Source organism: Mus caroli, chromosome 10 (assembly GCF_900094665.2).
Source record: "Mus caroli chromosome 10, CAROLI_EIJ_v1.1, whole genome shotgun sequence".
NCBI lineage: Eukaryota > Metazoa > Chordata > Mammalia > Rodentia > Muridae > Mus > Mus caroli.
The window spans coordinates 57298071-57312456 of NC_034579.1; the positions used below are offsets into that span (position 1 = coordinate 57298071).

The 14386-nt window shown below is 41.9% G+C and overlaps 1 protein-coding gene across 2 annotated transcripts in view; it reads right to left on the reverse strand.

The window, feature by feature from the left end:
- Positions 1-8910: 8910 nt before the first annotated feature.
- Positions 8911-14386, reverse strand: part of Tet1 (tet methylcytosine dioxygenase 1) — a 71442-nt gene continuing 65966 nt past the window's right edge. For both annotated transcript variants that reach the window (XM_021175119.2, XM_021175118.2), the window contains 3 exons: positions 13248-13385; positions 12356-12602; positions 8911-12190 (listed from right to left, as the gene is read on the reverse strand). In XM_021175119.2, coding sequence (XP_021030778.1) covers positions 11310-12190; positions 12356-12602; positions 13248-13385 — 1266 coding nt within the window. In that variant the 3' untranslated portion in view covers positions 8911-11309. The remainder of the gene's footprint in view (positions 12191-12355; positions 12603-13247; positions 13386-14386) is intronic.

Consider the following 14386-nt stretch of genomic DNA (forward strand, 5'->3'; position numbering starts at 1 on the left):
TTTTTTTGGTTTTTCGAGACAGGGTTCCTCTACATAGCCCTGGCTGTCCTGGAACTCACTTTGTAGACCAGGCTGGCTTCAAACTCAGAAATCCTCCTGCCTCTGCCTCCTGAGTGCTGGGATTAAAGGCATGCACCACCATGCCCTGCGAGCCTTCCCATCTTGATAAAGTCTAATTTTAACACTGAGGATGGAGTCAGATCTTAGGTCCCAGCCATCTTCCTGTTTCACCCTCTGGCAAGCTGGTAACAGCTGAGTGGTTTCCTTCATAGTTGGGGTTTCCCCCCTCCAAGTTTGAATATTTCCAGGTTCTTTGCTTCTTTACCAGTTTGGAAAGTGATTGGTGTTGTTTCTCAGTCTTGGAGGTTGAAAGCCTAAGATCAGGGCTAGAGAGTTGGGTCCATGGGTAAGAGCCCTTGTAGCTCTTTTTTGTTTTGTTTCTTTGATTTTTCAAGACAAGAGTGTCTCTGTGTAGCCCTGGCTGTTATCGAACTCAGAAATCTGCCTGCCTCTGCCTCCCAAGTGCTGGGATTATAGGCATGTGCCACCACTGCCCAGCTTATTTTGTTTGTTTGTTTTATCTTTAAATTTTTATTTATTTAATGTATGTTAGTATATTTTCACTGTCTTCAGACACACACCAGAAGACAACATCAGATTCCATTATAGATGGTTGTGAGCCATCATGTGGTGGCTAAGAATTGAATTCAGGACCTCTGGAAGAGCAGTCAGTGCTCTTAACCGCTGAGCCATCTCTCCAGCCCCCCTTGTAACTCTTGTGGAGGGTTTGGGTTCAAGTCCCCGTACCCATATGGTGTCTCACAACTGTTTGTAACCTCCAGTTCCAGGGAATCTGATACCAGCTTCACACTTCCTGCAAGCACCAGTCACACACATTGTACATACACATGCCAGAAAAAGGCATCAGATACCCTGGAATGAATGACCTTTAGCAGGGGTCACCTAAGACAATTGGACAACACAGATATTTACGTAACAATTACAGCAGTGGTAAAATTATAGTTAAGTAGCAGCTAAAATAATTCTATGGTTGGGGGTCACCACAACATGGAGAACTGTGCTAAAGAGTCTCAGCTTTAGGGAGGTTGAAGACCACTGTTCTAGAGAACTCTTTGGAGCTTCTGTTACAAGGTCAATGATTTTTTGAATTCTATTCCTTTGAAGGTTCAACCTTTAAAAATCATTAATTTAGTACTTAGGGTGTCAATATCTGTTCAGAGGGCAGATATTCAATCAATAATACCTAGAGAGCTCATTAGTCCTGGATGTTTGATGTTGCCTCAGAGTGGTGTTTATTTTTTTTTATGCATATGGAGTACATTGTTGCTGTACAGATAGATGGCTGTGAGCCTTCACGTGGTTATTGGGAATTGAATTTTAAGACTTCTGCTCACTGTGACCCAAAGATTTAAAGTACACTGTAGCTGCCTTCAGACACACCAGAAGAGAGCATCGGATCCCATTACAGATGAGTGTGAGCCACCATGTGGTTGCTGGGATTTGAACTCAGGACCTTTGGAAGAGCAGTCAGTGCTCTTAATCACTGAGCCATCTCTCCAGCCCATAAGAATGGTTCTTTAAAAAGCTATTTATGGCCGGGTGTGGTGGCACAAACCTTTAATCCCAGCACTTGGAAGGCAGAGGTAGGTGAATTTCTGAGTTGGAGGCCAACCTGGTCTCCAGAGTGAGTTCCAGGACAGCCAGGGCTATACAGAGAAACCCTGTCTCAAAAAACTAAAAAACAAACAAACAAACAAAAAAACTAAAAAGCTATTTATGTTTATAAAGGAGTCCATGAACAAAATATCTTACAAAATAGCTCATGCTGGGAGCTGGTGGTGCACACCTTTATTTTTTTATTTTATTATTTTTTAAAGATTTATTTATTATATGTAAGTACACTGTAGCTATGTAGCTATCTTCCTATCTTCGGACAGCCCAGAAGAGGGCATCAGATCTTGTTATAGATGGTTGTGAGCCACCATGTGGTTGCCGGGATTTAAACTCAGGACCTTTGGAAGAGCAGTTTGGCTCTCTTAACCGCTGAGCCATCTCTTCAGCCCGGAGCACACCTTTAATCCCAGCACTCTGCAGGCAGATCTCTGTGGGTTTGAGGTCAGCCTGTTCTACTTACTGAGTTCCAGGACTGCCAGGGTTACACAGAGAAACCCTGTCTTTAAAAACAAAAAGCAAGCCGGGCGTGGTGGCGCATGCCTTTAATCCCAGCACTCGGGAGGCAGAGGCAGGCGGATTTATGAGTTCGAGGCCAGCCTGGTCTACAAAGTGAGTGCCAGGACAGCCAGGGCTACACAGAGAAACCCTGTCTCGAAAAAAACCAAAAAAAAAAAAAAAAAGCAAAATAAAACAAAATAGCTGTGACTAGAAGAGAATGGTGTTTCCGCCTTCCCAGCACACTGGCATGTGATTAAACTTTACTATGCCTATTTTCTGATGGGTGCAATCATATGTAGAAAGCACTAGTGCTAGTAATACTGTGTCATAAAAATGTTTCTGCTCAAGTATATGAATTGCCACCCAGAGAACTGGGTAAGGGTGGACAACATCTGATAATTTTCTCCATCAGCCGCTCTCTCTCTCTCTCTCTCTCACACACACACACACACACACACACACACACACAAGCATGCTCAAGCATGAGTGATTGACACCCAGTTTGAGGTCAATCTGAACTATAACAGAAGACCTATTTTAATTAAAACAAAACACAAAGCAAGGAATCTGTATAGGCTAAGTCTTTTGAACAAGCCGGGAAGTGATGGCAAACGCCTTTAATCCCAGCCCTTGGGAGGCAGAGGCAGGCGGTATACAAATAGAATTCATTGTAGGCATTAACACGGGCAGTCACATGGGAATTGACAGATGAACAAAGACACTAAGACCATTTGGGAGGTGATGTAAATCTGTTTTAGGGGATGGAGAGATGGCTAGGAGGTTAAGAGCATTGGTTGCTCTTCCAAAGGACTTGTTTCCCAGTACCATTAGGGTGAATCCTCTGTGACTCCAACCTCAGCAGATTGGATGCCCTCTTGTGGCTTCTACAGGCACTGACATGCACTTCATCATCTGCAGGCAATACACCCAGAGACATCAAAACAAGAAAAAACAAACCCTGCTTTTGGTGCTATGGAGTGAGTTGGGACTTTGAGTATGTTAAATATATGTGTTCTGTATCAATAGCTGGAGCTGGCTTTCTACTCAAACACGATCTGTTTGCTCAAACCATAAGTCTTTTGCAGTTAAGATGGGAATACTAAATATTATATTTTAAAATAAGATTTTGAAGAAGAAAAAAAATAGACTACCAGGTGCAAAATAGAAGTATAAAATTTATTTTATACCACCCACAAAGTTCTATATAGTCAGGAATGATACAATTTGCAATAGCTTTAAAAAAAAAAACATGACAAAGATTTAAAATATATCTTCAATTACAGTATTCCTTTATCCTTAGTTAGAATTTTTTAAAAAGAAAATTTATGCTTTAAACAAATGAGACATAAGGAAAATAAGACAATTTCCACAACTATTTTTACATTTATGTTTCAATCCTAGTACATTTCAATGTATTTTGCTACATAAACATGAAATCATGTACAACTGCTGTGCACCAAAATTTAGCTTAATTAGATCTTTCAAGTAACATGCAATTCCAACTCACAAGTATTCAAGTACTGCTACGAAGCGTCCCGTTCTGTGCAGAGGACTCAATGTTGATTAGGTATTGAAACTAGCATGGGTATAGGATTCTCTTTCCCTTTCATGTCATGAAGTGCTTTAACTATTTCCCTCATAGGTGAAGAACTAAACTGGTTTTTGCAATTTTGATAGCATTTCCTAAGATAAAAGCCTTCAATTACTGAGATGATGCAACAGTAGAATCGTAACAGTCAAAATTAACAGTGAACATCTTCCAGGGACTGCTGGGGAGGCCTTCACATAAGAGACTGGGAACTCTGACTCAGCCCCACTGTATGTGGTGAGGAATGTGAATTAATGTCATATTCCCACCACCGCTGAGTCCTGTAAACCAAGTAATGCCACACATGGTCATTTACATGCTAGCTCACTCTATGAGAGAAAAGGAGTCAACTCCGACCTCATGCTGCTCTCTCTGCCATGGATCCGGACAGGCATCTCCATAGGGAACACTTCATGATTTCCTAGTAACCCAAATAGAACCATCGACCCACACATCACAATGCAAAAGCTGCCCATAGTTTAGCTATAAAACCATTTCTGGAAAAATATTTCTCTTAAAGCACCTATCACAATGTTAACTCCATAAAGCTAAAAAAAATATGACCGTACATCGCAATAAAAATATTTAATCTTTCCTATGAGCTGTGTTTGTAAAGTCAAATATAGTCAGTCAGCCGTTTTATCACAGCACAAACTGATGCTGGCAAGAAGACTCACCAACGTAAGAGGAGGCCATACTGAATAGTCACGGTTCTTTGGCCTCTTCCCTTATATTTGTGCCAACGAATGTATCACTATAGTCAAAATCTACCTCTCTCCAGAGAGGTTGCTAAAATAACCTATAGACGGATTACTGGGAACTTTACAAATACATCTCAGCACTCTTAACTCTAGGATACTCGCTCCAAAGACGGATATGGCTACCAGCAAAGCAGAGGGAACACTCACACACCAGAACAAACAAAAAGCAAAACACCCAACAAGACAAAAGGTATAATCCAGAGTTAATAAAACCTGTTATCAACAATTTTGCATATTTATAATGAAGGGCTAGGAACTAAAATTGTTCAGCTAGCACCATCTCCTTCAAGAAACCTTCATTTCAGCATACTTAAATATATTAAACTTTGATTATGAGGGGCTTTAAAATTCCTATTTAGAAAATTACTTGGTGAAAGTGTCTTCCTATTAATGGCAACGGGATGCTCTCTCTCTCTCTCTCTCTCTCTGCTTATTATCACTGAATAGAGACGTTCACACCTGCAGTCCCCGACGGAGGACCAGAGCAACCTGGGGACAGAACAGCATCTTCCAGGCCAGCTAGAGCGATATTGTGAACCTGTCTTACACACACACACACACACACACACACACACACACACTCTCTCTCTCTCTCTCTCTCTCTCTCACAAAACCATAAACCTAAGCTTTGATGCATAAATAAGGATTTGAGATCTTCAATATGTGCAACAGCTGGCTAAACAACAGAAATGAAACAGGCTTATAAGTTTTCTGTTTTTCTCCTATAAGTTCTACTTAGACAACACACAAGGCACACACATACATGCAGGCAACTACATTTCACTCGTATGACTTGACTTGCTGTGTGACATGGAGTAAGCTACTGGCTATTCTCGCTGGCTGAATAGCTTTCTGAGTTCAGTACTGGTGAGAAGTCCCACAAAGAGCTCTGAAGACATGATCCCATCCCACTTCTTCTGCCTCCCTGGGAGCTGAATTATAGGTGGGCACATCACACCTAGGGAGAGATGCTAAGCTTTTTTTTTTTTTGTTCTTTTTGTTCATGTCCTATTTATTGTCCAAAGATCACCTATTTTCAGTTAAAATTAGAAGAGGGCAGACAAGAACTATTAATCCCCCTTGACTTCCTCACCAGGGCTTCTGGTAGCTCATCACCAAAGACTTATGTTTGAAACTAGATTATGTGTAAGGATGTAGGGCTGTACTGTCTGAGCTGAGACAGGATCCTAGTTCCAGTACATCAGGGCCATTATTAAGGAACGAGTACAGCTGAAGAACTTCTAGAATTCACCTTAGGAAACAGGCTCCCATCAACAGAATGAGATTGTTGAAAATGAGGATAAGGAAAGAAACTATGTCTGCATGTAAGATCCAGTGACTAAAACTGCATTGCAGGTTTCAGGTTTAGCAGCTGGAGATGGAAAAGGCCAAAAGAATGGGAATATGTCACTTAAGTTGTACTTACTCCTAATTGAAAAGTTCTGCATACACACCCTTGGTCCTTTCTGCAGTACTAGGGGTTGGACCCAGAGAGCTTCCAGCAAGGTTGGCAAGCACCACTGTTTCATGAACTCTATGGCAGGCAGCTCTGCACCCTGCTGGTGTTCCTTTTCTCTCTATCATCCCGTCTCAGTCCCTCAAGCAGTTGGGATCACACACTTGAGCCAAGCAGGGTGTTAAGACTTTATGACACATGGTTGAAAAAGATAAGCCAAGATACTGAGGCAAAAGGAAGGAATGGAAAAGGTAACTAATCAGATATATCTGCATCTGGGATGATCTGGGTGGTGCAGCCAGGGTGTACATACAGGAGCACAGAAGACTTTTAACCATAAGGGAATCTGAATGTAGAAAAGGAATAAAGAAATTATTAACCTTGTAATTTTGAAGCTGGAAACATTACAGACTGCCACAAGGTAATTTTGATCACTGGGGTCGCAGGGTCAATGTGAGATTATGAGTAACACATATTTTGAGCAAACTGATTATCTGAGAAAAGAGCTGGGCTAATACAAGTGTATGCTAGCTGGGCAGGAAGCCCTGCGTCTATACCCTAGCAATAAGAGATCATCTGAACCAGGAGGTTCAGGAAAGGATTTGGCAACATGCTAAGATTTTATAGAGCTGAAAACAAACACAAATGATGACTCCCTATGGAAAAACCCCCAAGGTCTAGGATGGGAGGGAATGTTGATGGTGTTTACCAGACACACAAAAAGGCCTGGTTTAATCCCAGCACCAGAGAAACTAAGAGTGGCACAGCCAGAGGGCAGAAAGGACCCTTGCATGTTCAAGATCAACTTGATCTTTGTCCTGGCCAGGTCTGTATAGTGAGACCCAGTTCCAGAAGCAAAGAAAGGGAAAAAGACATTCTCAACATCCTTAGCCATAGCTCAAAACTGTGCTAGACGCCACCATGATACTCTTAAGGAAGTCCAGTCTCACAATTTAATAGAAGCCCAACTTCTATTACACAAAGACAAATCAACCAACCAACCAACCAACCAAAAAACAAAACAAAACTAAAAAAAAAACCATGCTTCAGAATTTTAACAATTTTGAAGAAAATATACAGAATCAGGTTTTGTGGGAGGATAAAGTGACTATCTAAATGGTATTCACAATTGCCACTGTTTTCTGATGAAATACAATATGAAACACCCATTTCATTTGAAAAAAACTTAAGTCATCTCAAACCACTAAGCAATGACCACACCACATGGCTAAATATGCCAACGTGACCAGCACAGAGAAGTGAAGCAGCGCTCCTGTTTATGGTGACGGCCACATCACAGTGAACTGCCAGCACTGAAGTAGGGGAGGGGCAGTAGGGACTGTGCAACCACGGCTAGAGAGTATATACAGTGAAGGCATGCTTCCCTCAATGGTTCCCACAGCCAGTCCTCAAGAACTCCTTGGGTATTTATTCCTAATGCTAGGTTCCAGAGGGAATGGCAGAGACAAGGGTTGCCTTCTGCATCAGGAAGAGTTAGTAGGTTAATGTCATAGGATCTCCTGGCAAAGCCTAGGATAGACAGTAAAGGCAATCTTGACCTAATCTCACCATTATCTTTCTTGTCCTGATCCTCACCAGAGGACAGAAAGCTGTTTTATTTTTGACTTGCACAAAAATCAAGGTAAGTTCATAGTAATACAATCCTCTCTGAGTGAGAAAAGTCAAGTTTGTCTTGAACAGCTCTAAGAGCAGAATGGCCCTCCAGCAATTAGGCGCTGTCCGTCCTGAGAATGCAGGGATTGAGCTCTGCCTTCTAAGGAGACTATTGGTGCAGCCACAGCCACCACACTGTCCTTTGTCATAATTCTTGTCATAAATTTCTAGTATAGATGAAACTCAGTTGTATTAAATCTAGACTCAAAAAGATTCCCATGCATTGAGGGGTGAAACTCAGGGTAGCTTTGTGTTAAGGTTGCATACACCTACTTGTTTGGCACAAAGGTAAATGCACCCACAATCAATAGAAGAGGTCATGTGATGACATGATAGCTTGATAGCTCCATCCCACACAGAAGTCTCATTTTATATATAAATATATATGAATGAATAACTAATTTGAGGTTAGTTTTGTACATGCTATTGTGAAATGATAATCAGAAGTAGTAGGTTACCTCATGTGAATCAAGCCAGTACATCATTTACAGAATAATAGCCACTCAGTTAACTATTTGATGGGGTGAATGGAAGTGAATGGCTTACGGTTTTCTCCTAATGAAGTTCTGTGTCTCACAAGTGCAATGTTATGTTTGGGAAATCACTTAAGATGTGGACTTGTTCCGAAAATTTGCCTCTATTTTCCTCAAAGTCCAAACACTACATTTCAATGACAGTGATAACATAGCCTCTTTGGTACCTGGTCTTATTTGGTACTTTGTAGAGAACTGGAAACAGGACATACACGAGGCTGACAAGCACAAGAACAAAAAGAACTAGGAGAGTGGAGGAGGACAAGTTTAATCCCAGCACATAGGTAGAAGCAGGAAGATAGTTCTGTGAATTCTAGGATAGCCTGGTCTGCTACATGAGTTCCAGGACAGCCGGGACTACATAAGAGATCCAGTCTCATAAAACCAAAACCCACCAAAAATGGTTGTAAGAGGGCAGGTGGTGTCTAATTCTAAAGCAGGCAGGAATGAATCATAGCATCACCAGGGGTACTGTGGAAGTCATATAACAATGTATCCAATGTTCACAGCAAGAACAGTCTTAATTAGAGCTCCACAAAGGAGGTCAGAGGAACGAAATCTAATTAAAACTGTAGAGGTGTAGAAAGACTGTCATCTCAAACCAATGTATTTTATTTTATTTTTTTGAGACAGGGTTTCTCTGTGTAGCCCTGGCTGTCCTCGAGCTCAGAAATCCACCTGCCTCTGCCTCCCAAGTACTGGGATTAAAGGCGTGCTCTACCACTGCCCGGTTGTATTTTGTTTCTTAAGAAAGTCCATTCTTAAAGCCGTGTATAGCCAGCAGATGGTGCAGTAGAACACCAACCAAGCAGAGGATGCCTACAAAGCACATCAGAGACCATGAAGGTAATATAATGAAGTTCCCACAGAGGGCTGTTGGCTGAGGCACTCCAACTCTGATACTAACTCTAGCAATGGAATGACAACATTTTTGTTGAAAGTGTTTCGTTTCATGTACTTATTTTGTCAAACTGCAACAGATTCATAAACACCAACAGGTCCCATTCATCAACATTGGTGTATTCAACTGATTAAGCACCAAGAATGTGGCCTTTTCACTAAAAACACATCAGCTTGAATATATATTACTGTAGCTCTTCATATATCGGTAGTTTGTTATGTCCTTAGAAAGTAATTCCAAGCATTTGTTATAAGTTTGTATGATAAGAGGTAATTCAAGGGAAAAACAAACCAATCAAGTGGACAGATGAATGGACAAATAAAGGCAGGAAGAGGCGATTCTATCCAATAATGGCAAGAAAATGATTTCTAGCTAAGGTCTGAAGCCTCAAAGGTTAACTCATGAGGGAGGATTTCTGATGGTCTACACTAACAAATACCTAACTGAAACAGACAGGGCAAGAAAAGATCACATTCACATACCTACATAAGAAACCCTAGACTTAAAAAGGTTTATAAACAGAACTCTAAGGCACACAGAACACTAACTCAGATCCACACGTGTATGGATCCCAGGAGCATCCGGCTCCCTGGGCAGGATGGGATGAAAGTCAGTGGACACGTCCTTGTTTACAGTCCCTTCCTCTTCCTGTACGCGCCTCAGTCAGAGGCTGACACTTTGCACCATGTATTGAGTTTAATTTAAAGTTATTCCCTAAGGACTTTACTGCAACGGCTTATATTTGCACCAAGATCGTGGTAGTTGTGAGCTTCTTGTGGCATCTCTGAGAAGCACCATCAGGGTCCCTGAAGGACAGGAATCCTAATCCAGATCCAAAGACTCCAACCCAAGCAATGGCAATAGCACCTGTGCATTTGGATCTCTCAGAAAGGTTGCTTGGTTCTAGGCTTTTTTGTTTGGGGAAATCATTCTTGGTATATAAAGAAGTCCATTAAACAATGGGCAGAACACTGGAACACGAAAGTAATCAGGATGCTGATTTTACTTGTGACCTTTAACATAGAGGATTACTAAGCAAGTTTGGGTTCCCATTTTCCTAAACCTGATAGGGCAAGATTAATGAATAGTTTGGCTCTCAGTATTACCATGGGACTCCAGGGTAAGGTGACAATGCTAATGCAAGCATGTCCCCTCAATTATCTCTATAGAATATTTCCTTCTCATATGGGAAGGACATGTCACTTAATTATGTATTTTCTAATCTTGAAACACTGGGAACTTTTGACTGATCCCAATTTGCCTCCTTTCCTTTGAAAACACCTGTCATGGGTCATATAGTTAATTGACGAGGTGACTTCAGAAGACAATATTTTTTCTAGTTAAAGAGAGAAAATTGATATTGGTGGCATCTTGTATTTTCAATTTTTTTTTAAGAGACCCTCTATTCTATAAGTAAAGAGCAGAAGCCATGTGTTATTTGAGTACAGGCTGAGGTTAACGGGATGGGACTCTACACAGCAAGAACAAATGACTTCTCTGGTATTCAAATATGCACACATAATAGACAATAGGATTCTGCTACTATACTATTTCAAGTTACTCTTAAAAGTAGAAAGTGCTTTTTAAAATATATACATTTATAGTTAGCGAACAGCTTCCAACCATCACTAGAATAGAGAACTACTTTATATAGGAGAAATGTTTTAAGAGAAAAAGCATTTCATTGGTTTACTTCAAAGAAATGTGCAGACAGGATGGCAATGATTGGAAGATGCTTGAGCAATGGCACCATAAAACAATCACTCGGCTCATCACTCCATGTGTGGACGTGGTTAAAGCACCAGGAACTGTGTAGAGTTAACACTACATCTTGGTCTTTACTTCTTATTGCAGGAACCTGTTATAAACCCTCTGAATAGTAAACAAACCCAGGGGAAAGCACCAGACTCTATGGTTCTAGCATGGCCAACACCTAACCAAGATGTTTCTTTAAGTATTTAAAACTATAAAAATTTTATTTTTGTTGAAAATGTTCACCTTCTACCAATTCTCAAAATGTAATCACAGTTAAGTACTCACTCCCCTCCCCCCTTTTTTAAAATTTTTACCTCGGAGTTGAAATGGGCGAAACGAAGCTACAGTAAACGACAGAATGACGTTCTTTTTAACAGCACCGGAAAAAAAAAAAAAAAAACCCACAAAACTACACCACATTAGCAAAGGCATTACAGGAGAGAAGCCTTTAGACCCAACGATTGTAGGGTCCCGCGACATGAGTGAGGGAGTATGGGGACACAGTAACAACATTGTCTCGGGTTAAGGTTGATGCAACTCGAGAAGGAATTTGGTGTGATAAATTGGCTTCGGGGGATAAATCAGGACACTCCCGGTCTGCGGGCTTTTTTTTCGTTACTTTTTTGCATTTACACTTAATTTTGTTGCTATCAAAACCATGATTAGGCTTGTTTAGGCTTTTGTGCTGGTAGAATACAAGGGACACACGAAAAGGGACCCCTCGTTTGGGGGAGCGCAAAGAGGTGGTAGCATGAAGCTCCTTCCGAGCGCACTCAATGAGCACCGAGCCGTGAATGGGTGCTATCGCCACGCCACCAAAGGAAGGATCGGCGTAGATCTCCTCACTGTCTGACCAGAATTCATCAAGTTGAGGCAAGTTATCGTCCTCGGGGTGCTGAGGCTCATCCGCTTCAGGGTGTCGCTCATCTTCCACCTGACAGGAAGCCAGTTTCTGAGAATTACCAAGGAAAGGGAGCTGCTGGTTTGGCTGGTTGGAAGTTAGCTGCTCAGATGGACTAGTGAGAGGCTCAGCATGAACGGGAGAATCAGCTGTGGGAAGAGACTGGTGAGCACGAGCAGCCACCTCGGCAGGCTGCACCGTTCCAGTACATTCCCCAGCAGCTGCATTAGCACCACAGTGTGCTCCCGAAGGCATTGTGCAGTGGAGAATACCACTTGTTTCTGCAAACCCACCTGAGGCTGTTTTACTGTACGTACAGGTAGATGTTTCTGCTGAGGAAGCCTGCAGGGGACAGAAGTCTGTAGATTCGTCTTTCACTAGGTGAGAAGTAGATGAGGCTGATGAAAAGCTCTTAGTGTTGTGTGAACCTTGAAAAAAAAAACAAAAAACAAAAAAACAAAAAACTATCTCACTGGTAGTTCATAGACACAAAGTTACACCCAACAAATGTGAAAACAACCACAGAAGCTATTTGGCACCTGGGGCTCCCTTTGGGCTGGCAGAGATCCTCTTCTTTCTGAGACCAGCAGTACCTGATTTATTGTGGTTCTGCTTCATTTTGGCCCTCTTCCCACATCGAGGAACAGGTTCAGTAAAACGTAGTCGCCTCTTCCTGGTTGGCCCATTGACTTGGATGGCCCCAGATTTGATTTTGGCCTTCATCCCTTCCACGGAGCCAAATTCATCAGTGTCTGCAAGCCGGTATAGTGGCAGGACGTGGAGCTGCTCATCCTCGGGACAAATTGTGTCACGGCCATCTGCTCGAATCAACGTACACACCTGAGGGACAGGAGAGGGATAAGGCATGTTCTAGCGAACTACAGCAAGTGTGTTGATTTTGACAAACAAACAAACAAAACAACAAGAACCTAGCCCCTTAGACTTATATATTTGAAAGTATCTATTAGAAGGAGATCCAAGAGTCTTAGTATACTGATTGCTGGGATTAAAGCCTTGTCCAACAACAAATATTGGTTTTCTATACATACTCTAGTGGTTTGAGTAGTTTGGCCCCCATAGACTAATGTGTTTGAATTGTTGGCCCATGGGAAGTGGCACTATTAGGAGGCATAATGGCCTCGTTGGAGGAAGTGTGCCACTGTGAGGGTGGACTTTTGAGGTCCAGCCAGGGCAAAAGAGACACTCTCCTGGCTGCCTTCAGATCAAAATGTTCCTTCTGCAGCATTGTATCTGCCTGGATGCTGCCATGTTCTTGCCAAGATGATAATGGACTGAATCTCTGAAATTTTAAGCCAGCCCCTACTAAATGTTGTCCTTTATAAGAGTTGGTGTGGTCATGGTGTCTGTTCACAGCGATGGAAACCCTAACTAAGACACACACCTTACAATCAAAAATCTTTTTGAATACAATGACATTTTAGGAGCACACCTAAAGCATAAAGGATTAAAGTACTCAGTGCATACCACGGTGCTTCCGTTGTGCATGTTGTGAATGTCCTTGTGAGAATGGGCACAAAAATCCATGCAACAGGTGACACCAGAGAAAGGACGCCCCTCTTCATTACCAAGTCGACAGTCTCCAGCAACTTCTTCATATTCCACCTTAGAAATAAATGTCAAAACTGTAAAATAAGATTTGTTTTGTGTGGTTTTGTCTGCATATGGGTCTGTGCACAACATGCACACATGTTCAGATGCCAGAAGAGGGTGACAAAACGGGGACAGTTTTGAGTGACCTTGTGAATGGAGGTACCAAATCCGTGTCTTCAAAATATCAGCCAGCATCCTAAATAACCCAACCACCTAGCCATCCAAGGTTTCTGCCCTACTATATTCTGTGTGTGAGTTTGGTTGTGTCTCGATATATACTGATATATGTGGAAGTACCCAGGTAGGGCAATAAAAGTATATCAAGGTCTCATAGGTAAGATGGCTTAGTGGATGAAGGCACTTGCTGCTGTGCTGTGGTGGGGAGCTGAGTTAGAAACCAGTTGCAGGCATGAACTCTCCACCTCCAAACAAACACAATGAACACCCGAATCAGATACAGAGGTGCTGGGCTGGAGAGATGGCTCAGCAGTTAAGAACATAGGCTTTTCTTCCATAAGAATCAGGTTCAAATCCCTGCACACACATGGCAGCTCACAAATGTCCCAGATTTCAAGATATGACATCCTCACACAGACATGCAGGCAGGCAAAATACTACTGTACATAAAATGAAAAAAAATCATTAGAATATGCAGGCCAGAAGTTCCTGGGTGTGTGTGTGTGTGTGTGTGTGTGTGTGTGTGTGTGTGTGTGTTAGAGAGAGTTTCTCCATGTAGCCCCTTTTCTGCAGGGTTTCCAAGCACTGAGATTAAAAAAGTTTTGAGCCATCAACCCCAGCAGAGCAGGTACTCTTAACCACTGAGCCATCTTTGAAAAACTAGGTCTCTTTTTCATCAGGCTGGACTCCCACCTAGGTCTATCCCTGCCAAGAGTTTTGTTTATCTTTGGCAGTTCTACAGATCCTAGAGGATAAGGATGCACAACCTTACAACTGAATGTCCCACTTCTGCCTAAGGCAGAATTCAGTCATTGACACTTTGTTTTTTTTTTTTT